The sequence below is a fragment of the Malania oleifera genome, chromosome 2 (genome assembly GCF_029873635.1).
Source record: "Malania oleifera isolate guangnan ecotype guangnan chromosome 2, ASM2987363v1, whole genome shotgun sequence".
Taxonomy (NCBI): Eukaryota; Viridiplantae; Streptophyta; class Magnoliopsida; order Santalales; family Ximeniaceae; genus Malania; species Malania oleifera.
Window position 1 is genome coordinate 103,395,610 of NC_080418.1, and position 21,453 is coordinate 103,417,062.

General features: G+C 39.0%; 1 protein-coding gene across 2 annotated transcripts in view; it reads right to left on the bottom strand.

Annotated features, from left to right (window-relative positions):
* Nucleotides 1-201: 201 nt before the first annotated feature.
* The window catches only part of LOC131149132 (chaperone protein dnaJ A6, chloroplastic-like), a 47,126-nt gene continuing 25,874 nt past the window's right edge, over nt 202-21,453 (bottom strand). For both annotated transcript variants that reach the window (XM_058099251.1, XM_058099252.1), the window contains exons 5-8: nt 16,315-16,357; nt 1,757-1,805; nt 1,556-1,636; nt 202-1,470 (exon numbers count right to left, since the gene is read on the bottom strand). In XM_058099251.1, coding sequence (XP_057955234.1) covers nt 616-1,470; nt 1,556-1,636; nt 1,757-1,805; nt 16,315-16,357 — 1,028 coding nt within the window. In that variant the 3' untranslated portion in view covers nt 202-615. The remainder of the gene's footprint in view (nt 1,471-1,555; nt 1,637-1,756; nt 1,806-16,314; nt 16,358-21,453) is intronic.

The window sequence follows — 21,453 nt, forward strand, 5'->3', positions numbered from 1 at the left end:
ACTCCAAATATTCCACGCCGGAGGTTCGGGAAGGAAACCCGTCTTCCCTCACAGCTCTTTACAAAGGTCATTCAATCCTCCAAAAATATCTGCTATGGAAATTGTGTAGGGTTTTCTATGGATACTATAACGTGCATCCCAATCTGTATATGGTAATTTGACTCTGCTAAAAACAATAAACTCCGTCTCAACGCCAGTTCAGAAATGAGAAACTGATCCTCTACATTTCACAGGGATTGACAATGTAATGCAAAAAATAAAGCCCAAACATGTTACAAATTCTATGTGCCATTAAAATTTTATGATCAAAACGTATGCAAAACTTCAAGCTCTTGCATTCGAGCTAAGCGAAATGTCCCTCACACCTTAAACTCTGTTTTTTGCAACGGCCCAGCTCGTTTTCCCCACCCCGTGTCTACATGGGGCAAAATTATCATAAAATAATTTTACCTACAGCTAGAAACACCTGCTCCTCCACGCTTCAAACTGGTCGAGCAACTGCTAAATTTTCCCTCAAAAGTGATTTTCCTAGAAGTTGCATCCTTGAAGGGCGAACATAATTATAACCGGCAAGGGGCGTATACAACCTAAACAAGGGCGAGGCGCATCAGGCAACTATCTCCGGCTGCTTGCGGTCGTTCCCTTGCTTAGATCGGCAAGCTCCTCAACAAGCTTTCTCTCTTCACTGCTCAGCCTCTTAGGAATTTCAACCTGAACACGGACCAACTGATCACCTCTCCTGTTACTTTTATTTAGGAATGGTACTCCCTTCTTTGCCATTACTAGTGTTGTGTTTGGCTGGGTTCCTGCTGGGATTTTTAAATCAACCATGCCATCAACAGTTGGAACACTGATTGTCGTCCCCAGGATTGCATCAATATATGAGACCTTGCAGGTGTACAGAATATTAGTGTCATCGCGTTTAAGTGTAGGGTCAGGGGCAACGTCAATAATGACAAACAGGTCACCTGGAGATCCACCACGCCTACCAGCATTACCTTCAGATCGGACCCTCAAACGGCTGCCAGAGTCCACACCAGCAGGAACTTTAAGACTGATCCGCTTTGTTTTCCTGACCCGACCATCCCCTGAACATGCACTGCAAGGGGTGGAAACTTCACCAGTCCCGCCACAAGAGGAGCAGGTCATAACCTGCTGGAAGACACCCAATGGGGTCCTTGCCGATGAGACAACCTGGCCTTGTCCCCCACATGTACTACATTTGGATGGCCTGGTCCCTGGTTTGGCTCCTGAACCATTACAGGTCCCACAATTCTCCAGTCGACTTATTTCAATTTCCTTTTCAGCCCCAAAAACTGCCTCCCTGAAATTTAAGATTAGATTGTAATATTCATCCTGACCGTCAACTGCTCTGCTCCTGGAAGCTCTGCCCCCCATGCCACCCATGCCACCCATACCCCCCATGCCCTCGAATAAAGATTCAAATAAATCAAATGGATTGCTGAAATCCTGCCACAATAGAACAATCAATTGCACTAAATTGAAAGCATCTTTCTAAATCATTGAATTTTTCCATCACGAAAGTGTTACTCACCCCCATGCCCATCCCAGCACCTTTAAGTCCAGCTTCTCCATATTTGTCATATAAGGATCGTTTCTCATCATCTGACAAAACCTGGAGCATAAGTTGATTTCAGACACATCAATAATTTAAGCTCGTGGTTTTTAAAACCGCCATTAAAAATCACGAATCACAAAGCAGAACCAATGAACAATTGAAAAACTAAACTTTTACCTCATAAGCATTGCTAATTTCCTTGAATTTTTGTTCTGCTCCAGGATCTCTGCAGCACAGAATAAAATGATTCCAGACGAACAAAGGAAATGAATATTTGTAAACATTGTTCACACACACATAAGCTATTGTGAGGAGAAGATTCAAGTTCTATCAGGGAATGTTATATAATAAGAGGAATATCATACAAAACCCATGAAATAAAGTTTGATCCCATTCAAGGAGATTCCATGAATGTCATTCCAAAAATATAAATTTTGAAAATTTTTGGAGATTGGATACAATTAGTAATTCATGATTTGGGATACACAAAATCAAAGCTCCATTCTCCATTCCATGCCAGCTTATAAGGAAGTGCTTCATTTGCTCATCCGAAGACAGAATAAACCCTAATGTTTTGCCTCAGCAGGCTGGTCCAACTTGGTTCGACCAAACTGGTCACAGGCCATTTTGGTTGAGACCCCAAAACTGAAAATTGCATGAACTGGCAGTGACCCACTAACCCGATCCGAGCCAGTCTGAACCGGACTAGACCAGGGTCAGCACCAGATCAACTCAGCTCTTCACAGAGAAGAAGAAGAAGAGAAAAGTAAAATAATAATAATAATAAAAATGAAGATACAGAGAAGGCAGCCCAACTCAAACCTGAGAGGATAAGCATTGAGGTTATGACTTACGAGTAACCGCCAAACCAACTTGTTTAATTACCGAGTACAGAATATTTATATGAATAAATATATATACACAGAGTGAGTAAATAGTTAATCACTCAATTGAATCAAACACTTTCACGTCTCTATCTTTCAATATTTGTTTCATGAACAATAATAATGATGATCATGATTGTGATCATGACCATGATGACGATGGTCATGATCATGACCACATGATGCTAATAATAATAAGTTTCAAGAACATTTTAGAAAACAGTACTAGTTTTATCTAGAATATGTTAGTTAATCTAAGTGGCTAACAGGTTACTATGACCAACATTTTTGTAATATTTTCCCTGACTGGTGCAATACTATCATTGTGTGTGTGTGTGTGATGCAGACATCACCAGTTCAACCACCAGATCCACGCACAGGTTCAACAAGACAGACCCAATGCTTTTCAATGTTGAACACAAGTCACTGTTTTAAATCTATTAGTTCAACCTCATATGCTGCTCCTCATATTTTTTCTCCTCAACAATTTCCTCAATAAGCATAATCCTCCTACTATTTTCCATTTAGGGATTGAACTTTGCAAGAAATTCCAAGCAAATCATTGCAACAAAATCTTTTAATTTTCCTATGTATTCATCTCCATAGATTACATCCATGAGTGTACAGAAATGGGTATGACAGTGTGCTGTTTGTAATATAAAATAAACTCCCTCCTACACTGACAATATTCTGCCATTTTCTTCAAGTGTTGATGCTATCCTCCAACCAACTGGGATCTAATATTTTGTCCGCCCACACCTCCAGTCCTGTCTAAGATTTGTCCTTCAGGGAGTCAAATTTAGTTTGTTGCCTCAAGAATGTCTAGGTGGTCAGAGCACTGTTCAGCAGATTTGGTCATTTAAAGATGTGGGGTACAATTCTATTTTCTACCATCAAACCACTACAAGAAAAATACTATTGATTGAGAATGTGGAATATATTAGTTGCATGATACAAGGAAATAGAGGAGTTGAATTCATTCTCGCAGAGTTCTCCAAAAACAAATCTGGGACAATAGAAGTATCCTTCAGACATTTAACTAGCCAGGCCATGATTGAGGATATTTCTATCACAAAGGAATCTGCGCTTGACCTGTTGAGTGAAATGGAGATGTTAGGATCTGAACCCATTGATGTTCCTATGGGTCCTGACATCAAATTAGAAGCAGATGACGAATCATTGACAGATCCATTGAATTATCTCACGCTTATCAGACCAGATATTTCATTGCGGCTAATGTGATTATTCAGTTCTTAGACACACCATGAACAATTGGATGCCACTCTGCTCACCTTGACACGTATCTCAAAAGTCCATTGGGTCAATTTCTATAACAGAGTCAATCAAACTCTGATTAAGGGATAGACAGATGCAGATTGGAGTATTGGACTGGATCTTCATCAAGATTTACTACTTGAATTGTATTCTTCTTTCAGGGAATTGATGTGTTTGAAAAGCAAGATTTATAGCATTGCAAGGTATAGTACTGAATTTTTGAGTGCAAATCACGACTCATACCACTTGCATGATCTGGTTGAAGAACATGTTGGCTCTTGAGTTCCAACATTCATAACCTATGGAGTTGGGAGTGTGTAAAATCAGACAGCAGCACATGTTGCCAAAACCCAGGACTGTACAAGAAAAAGCACATGGAAGTTGAATGTCACTATGTCGGAGAAGAACTTCAACAGAAACTAATGAGGATCGTGGACTACCCAAGTGAAGTGGATAAGCTTGATTTGTGTTGAGCATGAGAAAAGGCATTATGTTAATATACAAATTCTATAAATACTAGGCAACAACAATGGCTATGCCATCTACTTTTTAGTACTCCACAACTCTCTCTCTCATGAAATATCGTCGTAAACATTAAAATTAGATCTTCCAGAAGAACAGACAACAACGATAAGGATCTCCAAGAGCATTTAGCATTCTTCCCAGAAAAGAGATCTCACTGGACTCGGGATTCTTCATTATTGGAAAGATACAATGAATATCAACTCACCCATTCCCATTGATAAACGGCAACAAGTGAAAAACTATAGATGGAAGACTCATTACGATTCAACAAAAAAGAGTTTCAGTTTTCATAGAGCAACACTTGAGCATGAACACAAAACAGAACGTAGAATAGGATATGTGGACAGGCTTTTTTCAGTACATCATCAAAATTACTAAATCCTGAATAAAATGTAGCAGAAGCATCTACCCTGTCATAGTGTTGTAGAGTCACTAAAATCTACATAGCTATCTGACTCCTTTATCTTACTTAAGTTTTTTATTAATCCACAATTCAAAGTTACATATTAGAAATTTGTAAAATAATAGTGATATCATCACATCTTTCCCATAAATTTCATGGTAACATTGAATAATGCATCCAAAATTGCTAACTATTTGGAAGTCATGTTCCAAATTGCAGTTCACTAGAGGCATAGTGGCATAATGAATTATGTTTATTATGTCCTGCAGGATAAAAACAATGAAAGTGCTCCCAATGCAAAGACTAATGATAAGCAAGCGGAAGAGTTATCCTCGTTGTTAGTATTGTTGAATAACTGTCACATTTCTTTGGAAGCAAATAGCCATTCCTGGCCCTTCAATCCTACCAGGGTGTATTCTTGCAAATCCTTCAGTGAATTTTTTACTGATTCTAACTCTTTTCCTCTCTACAATTCTATTTGAAAGGCCTAAGTCCTCCCAAAACTCAAAATTTTTATCTAGTTTGGTTGCACTAAATAGAATCAATAACAATAACTTATTGCAGATTAGATGACCGTAAGGGACCTTCTCCAGATGTCAGTATGCTTTGTTTTAACTGTTCTGAGTTAGCATCTCATCTTTTTCTGCAGTGTGATTTTGCCTCAAGGGTAAGCAATAAGTTTTTTTTTTGTTGAGAGAGTGTTGGGTTTGCCCAAAGATGGTGGAGGATATTTTGGAAGTTTGTTTTGTTGGTTTTGGAAAAATAAAGGACAGGCAGGCTTTGGAAATGTGCTTTCTTTGCAGTGGTATGGGGGCTGTGGTTGGAACATAATGAGCACATTTTTTCGAGAGAAGATTGTTAAGATTCCCAAATCAATTGGGATTTCTAATTAATGTGTTATCATTCCCAATTTATGATTCCCAAATCAATTGGGATTCTATTTAATGTTAGGATTTTTATTTGACGCGTTAGGATTCCCAAATCAATTAGGATGGAGTCCTTTAAGGACTTGGATTGAGATATTTTACATTCTTAATAGAAGTAGGATTCCCTACCTTATATATATGCAACCCTAGGGACTTCTTCATTCAAGCAACAACATAATTCAGCAGTTCCATATGGAAAATGGGCTAAAGGTTGAACTTAGCAATATGCTTAAGCCTCAATTTGAAGAGATCCAAGCATCACTCTCAAAACTACTCATTACTTCTTCCCATATAAAGAGAGAAGATTGTCTATACATAAGCTAATCGTAAGGAGCAACTGTACGTGCACGAAGGAGGTTACCAAGGAGAGTGTGACCATGGTCCTTCTCATATGAAGGTGGAATTTCCTTGGAGGGATAGTGATGACCCTACCGGCAAGGTTTCTAGGGTTGAAAAATACTTTCCCTTTCACCACACTCTCTGGATGGCAATGCTATTTAGAGGTATGACTGGTTTGAAGCTCATTATGGAATGCTTATATGTGTAGAATTTGTTTCTGAATTACTTGCTCGATTTGGGCCCACTAGATATCAGAATATTGATGGAGAGCCTGCCAAAATACGCCAAAGAAGCACCGTCTTGGAGTATCAGACCCAATTTGAGCAATTATCAAATAGGACTAAAGATTGGAATGAAAGCCAACTCGACGGTACTTTTATTGAAGGTCTCCTACCTGACATTCAACGTGATAAGGCTAGTACTGATAATTTCATGGACACTAAAATTGCTAAACAACTAGCCTATCCTATGAGGAAATATGAAATGTTTGATGTGAAGGTTGCAGATGGAAGGACTTTGACATGTCAGAGCAAGTGTCCAAAGGTTAAACTTACCATGCAAATCATGGGTTGTATGTTGATTTCTTTTTTGCTACCGCTAGAAGAGAATAAAGTTTGGGTATTGAATGGTTAAGGACTTTAGGTGACATTGTGATGCAGGGGCAGCAACAAGGTTTTGCAGCCATGGAGAAATTAGAAGAGGGGAAGGGGAAGGGGAAGGGGAGAGGAGATGCCAGGGGGGGACTCACGTTCACTTCAATTCACAATTATCAATAACTGCCTACAACATAGCTTTCATACAGTACTTATAAGAAAGCCCCTTTACATGAAATTACACATAAACCGCTAAAACTACATTACACTACAAATGTACCCCCGATTTACACAAATATTACAAACAACCCCCAAATACACATAATCATATACTAATTAATACAAAACACACATAATAAACTACTAACTAAAACCCCACAATTCCTTGACCGAACTCTTCTTAATTATTTTCCAACAAGGATCTTCCCAAGGTCTTACTTCTTGTCCCACATCACATTGCTTGGAATTTGTCCACACTAGTTTCACCATGAACGGCTAGAGAGTGACTCTTAAAGGCTAATATTGTGGTAAAGTCACTACAATTTCAAGTCATCGTATAGACAAGCTCCTTAAAAAGGAGGGAAATGGCTGCTTGGTACACCTTCGAGCACTAGAGGAGACACAACATCAATCTGGCCAAGATGAAGGGCTGGAATCTCTTATTTCAGAGTTTTCTAACCTATTTTGTGGAGCCACAAGGATTGCCATCTCAACGAAAACATGATCACTGCATTCCTCTATTTTTCAGGTAGTGCCCCAAATAACACCCATCCTTATCCTTATTTTCAGAAGGCAAAAATAGAAAAGATAGTGTAAGATACTGGTATAATTCAATCAAGTGTCGGACCATATTCTTCTCCTGTCTAATTGGTGAAGAAGGATGGCTATTGGTAGATGCGTGTTGATTATCAAGCATTGTACAAGAACACTATAAAGAATTAATATCCTATCCCTGTTGTGGGTGAATTGTTAGATGAGTTGGGAAGTGCTCAGCAGTTCACCAAACTCAACTTGAGATCAAGCTATCACTAGATTTGGGTACATGAGGATGACATTCAAAAGACTGAGTTTAGAATTCAAGATGACCATTACAAGCTCTTGGATATTCCTTTTGGGTTAACCAATGCATGTTCCACCTTCCAAAGTCTCATGAATAACATTTTTCAAACTTACTTATGTAAGTTTGTTCTCATATTTTTTTATGATATCCTGATATATAGCTTATCTCTTGAAGATCATTTATGTAATTTGCGAATTGTACTAACCGCACTTTGTGAGCATCATCTATTTGTCAAGAAATCAAAATGCAGCTTTGCTCAACTACATCTGTAATACCTCAGGCATGTTGTTTCCCAAGAACATGTTTTAGTTGACCCTTCTAAAATACAAGCGATGGCCGACTAGCCTATTCCACAGACAATAAAAATGCTGCGATGATTTTTGGGGTTCACTGGTTACCACCACAAGTTTATCAATGATTATGGAAAGCTTAGTGCACCACTAACCATTCCATCACGGTTGTAAAGCAGGCAGGGATAACATGAGCATCGGAGGTTCAATTCACAGCGGTGTCAAGGTCTTGGTGCACTTTGCAGCCCCTCAGGGGATCCCATCCACATGATGTAAAGGAGGGGCCATGGGAGGTTGACCACTTCCCAAAAGTCAACCCAAGTGTGAATAAGCCATGACTGCATTCGGATTAACATTGGGAGGCGCATCAAGGGGTAGGCGAGGGGGTCCAAAGGGCTCGTCGGTGGCTAGAGTTCCCAAGTGAATCAAAAAAAAAAAAAAAGGGATACATTTAAATGGAGCAAGGAAGCTAAACAAGCCTTTGTCAAGCTTGAGCATGCAATGTAACACCACAGCAATTCTTGCCTTCCAATACTTCAACAAGGTGTTTATCATTGAGCTTGATGCGTCAGGAGTTGGCATTGGTGCAGTTTTAATGCAAGACAAACGTCCCATTGCCTTTATCAGTAAGGCCATTTCTCCATCCCACATCCACATGTCTGCTTATGACAAAGAGATACTAGTCATTGAGATGTAGGATAAGAAGCGGCTTTTTGGATGGATCATGTCAACCCAATTAGGAGGCCTATGTCAAAGAATAGGGTGAAAGGTTTACTGGTTCTGAAACCCAAATGTGCTTAGTTAGTTAGTTGTTTAAGTATGTGTGTGTAGTTTTCTTGTATTAGGATTATTTATGTTGGTGGCTTGTTTGTAGTAATTGTGAATTCTAAGGGTATGTCTGTAATGCAATGTAGTTTTAGGGGTGTGTGCAATTTCATGTGTTTAGAGGCTTTCTTATAAATAGTGTGTGAAAGCTATGATGTAGGCAGTTGTTAATGAATTTTAATTGTTGAATTGAACCTGAGTTCTCCCTTGGTATCTTCTCTCTCCTACCTTCCATTTCCTTCCTCTTCTAAATTCTCCCATGGCTGCAGAACCTTAATGCTGCCCCTGGATCATTTGGTATCAAAGTGCGACTTCGATCTCTGAATGTCAGTTTAAAACCAAAAAAAAAAACAAAAAGCAGTTCTGCAGTTTCTAAACTTCTTCAGAAACTCCAGTCATGTCCCATTTTTCAAAACAAAATCACCTTCCAAACCCCTTTCCTGCAACAGCACCCATCCCATTGAAAACAGAGAACCCCAAAACCCTCACCCTCAAGTTTTCATCGCCATAAGACCATTGGCAGAACCCCCACGCACAGGCCAAACATACTCCAGCTGTCGGCCTTCAAGAATCCCTATAGTCCTGTGTTTTTCTCATCACACCACCACCACCACTGTGCTCCCCACCCATTGATCTGCACTCGCCTGAAGTTTCATCGCCAGAATTTTGTCCCCAGCGACTCACGCACCCCACGCGCCAGAGAAGCGTGTGAGAAAGTTTCCAAAAGTCTACTGCAATTTCCTGTCTCGTGAAAAATTGCCTGCAGCCATGATATTTCAAGTTTCTCCATGATAATTTGATCTACACAATATATTGTAAGCAAGCGCAGTAATGTTTTTTTTGCTGCAATTGTGAGTTTTGCTAGTGAATTTGTTTCATTTCTGCATGATACTGAAGATAAAATGTGACTTCAAGACTGTTCTTAAATAATTGAAAGTGAAGTTTCTGGTTTGCCTCATATAATTGCATCATGGTGACCATTGTTGAATTGTCTGCAAAGGTGGAGTTGTTATCCGGTAGGGTACAAAATATGGAAAATGCTTTGGAGGCTATTATTGGTGCTTTGAATAGGCTAACAACTGAAGTTGCAGCCTTAGTCAAAAGGCCCATGGAATTTCATGCCAAACAAGATAGTGGAATAGCTGCTGTCCCTCATGCTTTGAGTTGTGTGAAGGCCAAAATAATCATTTAAGCGAATTAAACTAGAAGTCTTAGATTTTAATGGTGATGATTCTCCTGATAAATTTTATGAATGGGTGTATTCTTTGGAGTACTATTTCAGATGGTATGACATGAATGAGGCTAGAAAGTTGTACTTCGCTGAATCAAAATTGAAGGGAACTGATCAAAGTAGGTGGATTAAACAAAGGGAGATCTTTAGAAGGAGACTTGGTGAGATTACATGGGATAAGATGGAGCGAGCCATGCAGGAGCAATTTGTGCCTCCCAATTATCAGCAGCATGTTCATCTTCAGCTCTTTGATTTGAAGTAAGAAGAAAAGATAGTGATGCAGTACACTAGTAGATCCGCCATTTGGCTACTCGTGCCAATATAGAATGGAAAGAGGACATTATGATAGCTTTACATAGAAAAGTGTTAAAGCCAGCTATTGCCTCCAAACTTGCTGCATGTTGCCTCATCACAGTTGGGATACAGCACAGGTTGCCACTCAGATTGACAAGGACATGCAACATAATCCTCCTAGAGCTACATCAGCCCTTCGGTTTGAGAAGAGTACTAGTCGAGTTGTACGAGAGAAGACTGTTGAGCAATTAGGTAAAGGTGTTCAGACTAATAACTCTTGGGAAAACTCCTAAGCATTCTGGAACAATATATAAGAGCCAACCATCACTCAAATGCTTTAAATGCCAAGGTCTTGGGCATTGAGCTGCACAATGTCCTCACCAATTCTTGGTTGTAGTAGGAAAGGACGAAGAAGATGATGATGGTACTCAAGTAGTTGAAGCTGAAACAGAAATTCCAAGTGACTTAGATGATGATGGCAATTTTTGAACCTGTTTAGTGCTTCAACAAATGCTCTCTTGCAAGGTTAAAGAGATAGAGGATTGGAGGTGGATCAACATCTTTCAAACTCTAGTGATATGCCAAAAACAGCTTTGTACCTTGGTTATTGATCCTAGTAGTTGCAAAAATGTAGTTTCTAAGTGAAGAAGTTAAATTTGGAAGTTGAGCCTCATCCCAAACCATACAAATTTGCTTGGGTGAATAATACCAACTTGAAGTTCCGTGATTGTGGCTTACTTACCTTCAAGATAGGTTCCATTATGGAGACAGTACAATGTGATATTCTTCCTCTCAAAATTTGTCTTTTGAGTCGACCATGGTTATTTGATAGGAAGGTGAAGCATAATGGATATGAGAATTCTTATTCCCTCTCCATTGACAACAAGAAGTATAAGTTGATGCCATCACGAATTCTTCCATACACCAAGTTGAAGCATACTGCTGGTTCCTTTCTTATGAAACGAGATGACTCTATTCATGGTGATGGACTCCTTTGGTATTTTTCCCGTCGAGTTCTTTTCAGGAGGGAATTGATGTAGGACGAGAAGCGGCTATTTGGATCATTTCGACCCAATGAGGAGGCCTACGTCAAAGAATAAGGTGAATGCTTTATTGGGTCCAAAACCCAAATGTGCTTAGTTTGTTAGTTGTTTGTGTTTGTAGTTCGCTTGTACTAGGATTATTTAAGTTGGGGGCTTGGTTGTAATTATTGTGTATTCTAGGGGTATGTTTGTAATGCAATGTTGTTTTAGGGATATGTGTGTAATTTCATGTGTCTAGAGGCCTTTTTTATAAATAGTGTGTGAAAGCCAGGATGTAGGCAGTTGTTAATGAATTTGAATTGTTGAATTGAGCGTGAGTTCCCCTTTGGTATCTCCTCTCTCCTCACTTCCCTTTCCTTCCTCTGTTCTATTTCTTCTAAATTCTCCCATGGCTGCAGAACCTTTGATGCTGCCCCTGCATCACATTGTGCATGCAGTTACAAAGTAGAGACCGTATTTAATTGGATAGAATTTCCAAATCTGAATTGATCACAAGAGCCTGCAGTCGTTTTTGGAGAAACCAATCCCTTCCATGCAACAACAGAGGTGGGTCACTAACTTGCTGGGCTATGACTATGAGATTATTTACAAGAAAGGGACCAAGAATGTGGTGGTAGATGCACTCTCACAACTTCCTGAACAAGTTGAACTGGCAGCTATTTTTGTACTTGCATGTACTACTCTTGAACAAATTGAATGGTGGCAAAACCCAGAGACTAGAGGTATTATCCAAATGCTACAAGAAGAGCCAGCTTTGATCCCTCCTTACTTTTGGGACTCTTTAAACTTACGTAAGGGGAGGATTTTATTAGAGCCTAATCCAGCCCACAAGCAAACCATACAGCAAGAATTACACGCATCACCGGCTGCAGGTCACTCTGGTTTTCTTAGAACCTCAAGAATTTCTCAAGAATTTTACTGGAAGGGAATTAAGGGTAAAAACAAAAAAGTTTGGTAAAATATGATGTTTGTCTATGACAAAAAGGTGAAACTGTGGCAAGTCCAGGCCTTCTACAGCCTCTTCCTATTCCAGAAGAAGCTTAGATTGATTTCTACATGGATTTCATTGAGAGACTACCATCTTCTCATGGTAAATCTACTATTTTTGTTGTTGGGGATTGTCTCACAGAATATGCTCAGTTTTGTGCTATAACTCACCCTGATATTGCTACTAGTATTGCACGTATTTTTCTTAAGAATATTATCAAGTTGCATGGAGTTCCTCAATCTATTGTCAATGATCATAACAAAGTCTTTACCAACAACTTTTGGAAGGATCATTTACGTTTGCAAGGAACACAATTGACTATGAGCACTATAAATCATCCACAATCAGGTGGACAAACTAAAGTTGTCAACAAGCGCTTGGAGACTTGCTAGCAACAAACCAAAGGATTGGGTGCAAAGGCCTCCATGGGCTCAATGGTAGTACAATACCACTAATCATTCCTCAGTCAAATTGACTACATTTGAGACTGTTAATGGTCGCCTCTTGTTCTTGCTAGGTATTCAGCTGGATCATCCAAAGTCGATCGAGTTGACAAGGAGTTACATGATCGAAACAAAGTGCTTCAGCTCCTCAAGGAAAAATCTCATTGCAACTCAAGCTCATAAGAACAGCAAGTTGATAAGCACCATAGTGAAATGGAATTCTCAATGGGAGATTGGGTATTATTTCTCAGGCTACAACCCTATAGACAACACATATGACTATTGGTTCTTCAATGAAGTCATCTCCTTAGTTCAATAGGCTTTATAAGATCCTAGAACGTATAGGCCTTGTTTCTCATTGTCTTGACTTACCAACAAGTTCTAACATACATCCAGGTTTTCATGTCTCTTGCGTCAAAAGTTAGGAGTGCAAGTTACTGTGCAACACCACTTGCCTGATATTTCACCTACTAGTGAGGTTCAAGTGCAGCCACAAGCAATTCTAGATCATCTTGTGGGCCAAATGTAGAAGTCAAGACATCACAGAAGTTTTAGTTCACTGGTCACACTTACTAGTTGAAGATGCAACTTGGGAAATTTATCAATCCTTGGAGGAGAGATTCCCGGAGTTTATTGCTGCTAAGGCTTGAAGTCAATGCTGATTTGGAGCAGGCAAGAATGTTAGGATTCCCAAATCAATTAAGATTTCTAATTAATGCGTTAGGATTCCCAAATCACTTGGGATTTCTGTTTAATGTTATGTTTCCCAAATCAATTGGGACTTCTAATTATTGTGTTATGATTTCCAAATCAATTGGGATTCTATTTAATATTGGGATTTTTAGTTAATGTGTTAGGCTTCCCAAATTAATTAGGATTCAATTGATTAAGGACTTGGATTGGGATATTTTACATTCCTAATAGAAGCAGGGTTCTCTACCCTATACATATGTAACCCTGCAGAGCTTTTCCATTCAAGATTTCATAGCCTTCGGCTAATTTGACCCTATTTTTCTTTCTATTTTCCATTCTTTCAATTTCCCCAATTTTTCTATGATAAAGCCCTAGGATCTTATCAAAGATTCATTACGTAGCATCTCTTTTGTGTGCTGGTTATGGGAATTTTAAAGGAGTGAGCTTTTTGTATATTCAGAGGTGGAGATATTTGTTGGTTTGATATTCCACATCAAACAGTGAAGACCTTCAAAATACCAAAAAGAATGGGCCCAAAAAGAAGCATAAAAAATTACTTTCTCCTGAAGTAAGAAAGAAGGGGTCTTCTTCTCTCTGAAAATTCTAGCATTACTTCAATCTATAGCACCCACAGCACTGTGAAAACTGCACAGATGCGAAATTTCCTTCCTATTTTATTCTTCCCAAAGCCCCAAAACTTTACCTTCTAAAAGTCAGAGATAAATTTTAAAGCCACCCAGTCTTCTCCAAAAAACAAAATTTTATTCTTCCCAAAGCCCCAAAACTTTACTTTCAAAAAGTCAGAGATAGATTCCAAAGCCACCCAGTGCCCTCCAAAAAACAAAAAACAGGTTATTCCACGTGTCATGCCACCTTACAATGAAGAAATAAATGAACAGATTCTCAATTGAACTACAGCACAGCATACAAATATTTGGACTAAGAGCTTCTGTAGGGCCCCTTGGTCTGTAACACATCATTCATATTGATCTTATTAAGTATGTGAGTCCAAACGAAAGCTCAGACTTTAAATGGAATCTTTGCTTTCTAGACAACTTTGTTTAATGAGAAAGGGCTAGGATTTGTGGATTTGATGAGATTAGAGAAAAAAGATTTTGAAGAGAAGACCCCAAAGTGTCCCCAATCCAAAGCCTTGAGTCCCCACTCATGTTTGGCAAGAAAGAACCCAATATGCTAAGCAATCGAGTTAACTCATCAACCTCTCTTTCGTTGAGACTTCTACAAAAAATGAAAATCCCAAGAAAAAGAGCACCACCTCCCCCCCCCCCCCCAAAAAAAACAGAAATAAAAAGCTGAAATTGGTGCCTCATGGACAAGGGAAGTCTAAACAAACGCAGCCCCAACAGCTCCAGCAAAGACTCACCAACCCACAAATCCTCCCCAAAATGAATTTTATCCCCAATCCTTGCTTTACAACGAATGAGCAGAAAGAAAAGACAAGCTATCTGTCAAACAAACTTCAAAGGACTTGCCTGAGTAGCATTGCAACTTCCTTTGGATCCCACCCATTCCTGAGCTGGAATTTTTTGCTTTTTCTTCTTTTTTATTTCTAGTTCTATTTCGTATTTTCATCTGGTTTGTCCCAGATTTCTTTAAGGATATCCTATTCTCCTTGCTGTAGATTCTTAATATATTAAAGAACCTCTTCTTTTGCTATCCAAAAAAAAAAATGCAAAGACTAAGATACTTCGCTCAAAAGCCCCCACTGACATGAACATAAGGGAAATTGCCTGATGAAGCTGCCAGTAACAGGTCAACTCAGAGGCCAACATGAAAGAGTAGGAAATGACAATGAGATTTATCCTGGCACTCGCCAAGCCTGCATACCCTCCTACAGGTCATGCTTTTTGAGCACTTTTCTTTTGCATAAAAATAGTTTTGGATTGATCCAGAGAGAAGACAAACACACAGATTTGCAATTTCTCCAACAGGGGGCCATAAACCTGAAGCCAAAGCTGCCTACAGATAAGGAAGGGCATACTTTTGCCAAGGCCTATTGGCTGTCCCAACCATAGGATAAAGTGTTCAGATTGCCCCTATACTTTAAATACTAGTTTTCTCTAAATTATATTTCAATATTACCTCAATACCTCCAATATACAGTGATAAATTTTATAATCCTTTTTTCTATTTTTAATATTTGAAGTCCATAAAGCTAATTCTAGTTTTTCTATTTACAGGTACAATTTTAGTTTCATTCCTATCATTAAATAGCTATTGTTAACACAAGAATCCCCATATTGACAACCATGCTTCTAAACTTTGTAGCCTCAATACCTGTACGAGGAAGCCATCTCCTTCTTGGATACTCCTTAGAAAATTCCATACTTTTTACATTCTCAATTTCAGATATTTTTCCAGCTATGCCTAGTCATTTTTCCTAGGCTTTATTCATTCTCTTTAGATATGACAACAATATACTGGGATATTGTTTATCATGAGAGATGAAAAAGGCATGGTGAAATACTATCAGTGACAACCTGAAATCTATATTTGGCTATTTTATAATAAAACTGGTATGAGAATTTGGATTGGAGAGGGATTTTAAGTGCTTTTATGAGTATGCATGCACCTATTACACACACACACACACACACGTATATATATATATTGTGCCTAAAACAGTATTATGCATACCTAGGTTCACATGCCATACAACAACAACAACAAACCAAGCATTAAGTCCCACTAAAGGAATTCTCATGAATCATGTCCACATTCAGAATCATGTCGTGAGGCTGATACCCTATATAAAGTATAAGAATAACATTGCGCAACTTGTTCACAATCTTTTTGGCTTTTCAGAATGAATGAAAGAGGAGATTGCCAGTGTTGTCACAAAACAAAGAAATGAAAGGGGAGAGACTAAAAATGTAAACAGAGAAACATAAAATCAACTCACTTGCTCACATCTGGATGGTAACTTCTAGCAAGTTTTCGATAAGCTGAAATTTGACGAGCATGAAAAGAGTAAGATTAAATTACTCACTGCTAATAGAAAGCTAACCAAAAGTAAAAATACAATTTTAAGTTTGGTGCCCAACCAATGAGATGATAATAGGTAAACTAATCAACATAAACAATTCAGATTCTGGTAATCATTTTTCATTTCCGGTAAGTAAAGGAAACTTTACTGAAGAGGCATCAAGGGGATGCCAGTTTAGGTATTTCTTTACATGTCATATGAAAGTTTATCCTCCCTTTTATGAATTTTGTGAGGAAATCCTATGCTACAGGGATGCAGTCAAATTCATTCAAAAACTGCTTCAATTGTGAGTTTGCATCAATTCATTTTGACAGTCTCACTTTTTAAGAAACTTCTAGCTCTCAGAAAGCAGGATTTGGCTCAATATTGCCCATTCTCAATTCTGGGCTTCACTTGAAACAAGAAGTCATCAGTTAGTGGGCATCCATGTGAAGGCTCAATGAATCATGATCATTAGTTCATACTATCTGAGATATGTGTGTGCATGTGCACGTTTTGCTGCTGTGATCTAAAAATATTAAGATTCAATGCCAGAAAAGCTGTCAGAAACTGACAATGCAATGCCAATCTCTGCTTGCATGAAAATGATTAACAGCGGATATCATCAGCCTCTCCATAACTCTTTGGTTAACCACTTATGTAGTTACTTTTCCCATCATAAATAAAATATTAAGCAAGCTTAGATTGTCCAGAAAATGCAGAGAACAAATAATAATACATTTATGCAATTTGTTTATAAATTCAAATGTTATTGATAGTTTTTCAATACGTCTTCACAATTTTCTATAATACTATACATTTTTTTTATGATAAGTAATAAGTTTATTGATATCAAAAATGAACACTAAGTACACAAGGAGTGTACATGGGGTAAACAAATCAAAAACAGAAATTACAAGAATCTAGTAAATCAAAAACAGAAGAAAATGATTGGTTTCGCAAAGCAGCCAAATAATCCATCAAAGTTGTAAAGAAAAATAGCTTCAAGTCCGAAATGGATCTTTCCTTACCTTCAAAACACCTACTATTTCACTCCCTCCAAAGACACCACAATAAACAATGAGGAACCATTAACCAAATAAACCCATTTCGATAACGACCAAATCTGCCTTGCCAACATGCTAGAAGTCCCACTACAGATTGCGGCATAACCCAGCTCACTCCAAACAAACCCAACACCATAACCCACAAGTCCATTGCAACCGTACAATGAATAAAAAGATGATCAACCGTCTCATTATTACACTTGCACATGTAGCACCAATCCAATATCCAAACCTTTCTTTTTCGTAAATTGTCAATCGTTAAGCATTTCCCTAAAGCAGCAGTCCAAACGAAAAAAGCTACTCTAGATGGAATTTTCTGTTTCCAAATACTTTTCCAAGGAAAGCCACAATCTTTGGAGCCCATTAAAATACCATAATAACCTTCAACCAAGAAGCCCTTCTTCTCTATCAGATTTCCAGCTCATCTTATCCTCACCGAACCCCTTCACCGATGCACCACATATGGTATCCATAAAACCAGTCAAGTCCTCTAATTCATGAAGATGCATACCCCTAAAGAAACTTACATCCCAAAACAAGACTCCATTATCAAACTTCATAAGCTCAGCCACGCTAGCTTCTTTATCTCAGCAAAATCTATAGAAATCAGGATAGCTGACTGCAAGAGACGTCTCACCACACCAATGGTCTTGCCAAAATTTCACCTTAGACCCATTTCCAATATCATATAGAACGTGGCACAAAAAAGAAGGCCATCGCCGACTAATATTTTTCCACAAGCCAACACAATGTGAACCATAAACAGGCCTAGTACACCAACCACCCCATTCACAGCCGTATTTCACCTCTTATCACTTACCTCCAAAGAGCGGCCTTCTCCATCCCAAATCTCCATAACCACTTCCCAAGCAAAGCTTCATTAAACTGTCTTACCTTCCTTATCCCCAAACCACTCGAAGAAATGGGAGAGCAAACAGTGTCCCATTTAACCAAATGGAATTTTGGTTCATCACCAATGCCACCCCATAAAAAATTCCTTTGAAGTTTCTCAATACGGTTAGCCACAGCAGCAGGAATAGGAAATAAAGATAGAAAGTGGGTAAATTAGTGCTTTTAATTAACGTGACTCTTACCTCCCTTAGATAAGTACAAATGTTTACACCCTGCTTACCTTCATTCTACCTCATCCAAAATTGGGTTCCATATTGTCTTATCCTTGAATTTGGCTCCCAAAGGAAGACCCAAATATTCCATAGGATGATTACCTTGTTTAAAGCCAAGGATGTGCAAGAATAAATCAAAATTAAACACCGTACCAACAGGAACCAACTCCGACTTGACCAAATTTATCTTTAAACCAGAGACCGCCTCAAACCACGTAAGTATCACACGGAGAAACAAAATCTGATCCAGATCAGTGTCATAAAAAATTAGAGTATCATCCGCAAAGAGAAGATGAGACACCACCAAAGCTCCTCCCTCTTTATGCCCCACACCAAAGCCTGACATGTGACCATCATGGACAGCTTTATCCAACATTCTCCCCAAGGTTCAACCCCCTAAAGCTCTCAAAAAACCCACAAGTCAATCAATTTGTTCCAAAGTTGTTGCATCTTAACAGTGACATTCCCAAATTCCGCCTCGTTCCACTTTTTTAAATCCAACTTCAATGCTGCCAATTTCTTAGCTAGTATGAAACTAGGATTTCCTTGGAACTAATAGGATGCCTACCACTCCTTCACTTTATCAACAAAGTTCTCCACCCTCAACCACATATTTTCAAAGTGAAAAGGAGTTCTACCTCTCCGATGACTTCCCCCCCTCCAACAGAATTGGGTAGTGATCAGAAAGTATTTTGAGCCTTCTCTATGAAAATTGAGTGAAGTGATCCGCCAAAAATGGAGAGAAAAGAAACCAATCTATTCTAGAAGCGCAGGAAGAATTGGACTAGGTGTAAAGGCCTCCTTCCATAGACATATCCATCGGCCCATGAAAAGAGATAAAATCCGAAAATTCATGCATAGCCCGAGTATAACTTATAGGTCCTAGTCTTTCTGATGGGAAGCAAATTATATTAAAATCACCTCCTAGGCACCATGACAAATCCCACCAACTAATCAGCCTTGTCAGCTCCTCCCACATTTTCCTACACCTCTTGTTCAAATTTGGCCCATAAACACTTGTGAAAGCCCACTCTAATTGATCACCGAAATTTTTAAATTTGCATGAAACAGAAAAACACCCCACTGCTTCATCCACCTTTTCCACTACCCTTTGATCCCACATCGGGACAATACCTCTAGAAGCACCTTCTGAACCCAAGTACAACCAGTCTACATATGGACAACTCCATATACTTCGGACATTTCCTCTAGTAATCCATTCAAATTTAGTCTCTTGCAAACACACAATATCAGATTTCCATGTACGCAACAAATTACGAATCTGTAGCCTCTTCTCAACTAATCCTCTAAGCTGGTAACACCTCCAAAATATCTGCAGGCTTCAACAGAACCAAGGACAATTGGTTTTGCTCTTCCAAACCCTCTATGACTTCACCAGGTTGCAAAGAAATCTGAATTGGAACCGCAACTCTTCTTCCATCTCACAACTTAGGCACCCACTACTAAGATTTTCCCACTTCCTGAAAATATTGCCGAAATGTTCTTGAAGAATCAATTGGATGTCTTGCTACAAGTTTTCCTCACCATCGGATGTGTTTGCTGACTCACCAGGGGTGAGACACTCTTTATCGGCCTCATCATAACCTAAGTGCTCAGTATCGGTCTCGTCGGAGCCTAAGAGCTCAGTATCGGCCTCATCAGTGCCGATACTGTCAATTACAATGTCATCAAAAGATTTCATTGACTGGGCTAGCATCGATGCGCTTCGATGATCAACTTCAGATTGCTTCGAATCGAGAACCACGACATTGCCCCTTCTCCCTAAACTCCCCAAGGCTAAAGATGACGATTCTGGATTCTAGGTCTTATTGTTTTGAAGGGCTTGTGTTGGTTTGGGCCGCCAGAATGAGATGGACTTGGGATTAGGTATGGGCTTTGGCTTGAAAGGAGCTTTGGGCTTAAAACTTTTATTGTTTTCCTTGATCTTCTCTGTACAACCCACTTCCAGAGCTTGAGTAATTTTGGACCATATTACCTCCCATTCTCCATCTGGCCCACTATGCAATTTGAGTCTTATATTCAGAGATACATAAGAGTTTGTGTTACCACTAACATTCTCAGTAATTTCCACCGAAACATTAGCCTTTTATTTTGCTTGTTCCTTCCCTATACCCAAATCACGTATATCGTGGCTAAGATTTCTCAATTTTGAATTTTGAGAATATGGCATTATTTGCTTTCCATTCTTGCTACCACCATCATCTCTTCGACCCCCCTCCACCGTTGCCAACAGAAAAGTTTTGGAATGCTCCCATTCTGCATCTGGCCCACTATGCAATTTGAGTCTTATTTTTATAGATACATAAGAGTTTGTGTTACCACAAACATTCCCAGTAATTTCCACCAAAACATTGGCCTTTGATTTTTCTTGTTCCTTCCCCATACCCAAATCACGTATATCGTGGCTATGATATCTCGATTTTGAATTTTGAGAATATGGCATTATTTGCTTTCCATTCTTGCTACCACCATCATCTCTCCGACCCCCCTCCACCGTTGCCAACAAAAAAGTTTTGGAATTCTCCCCTGTGAGTTTAAGTGCAGATAGGGATGTTTGTTTGCTAGCTAACATCTCATGAGCAATGGCTTTCCGTAGATGAAATCCAAACCCTCTCCACCCACTGCCCAGTTTTCCTTTTGGCACCACCAGAAATCTTTTCCGACGGCCATGTATAAGTTCCGAGATCATTGAAAACAACCATGTGCATTGGATCCCAACTGCAAAATAAATACTTTCTCACCATCTCTGAATGTTCGTGCAAAATTACCAAGAATTACATTGGACATTAGCTCCTCCACAATAGCTAGCAAATGTTTTGCACTCTCTTTGCCCACACAACCTGATCGGAGAAAGTATCAATTTC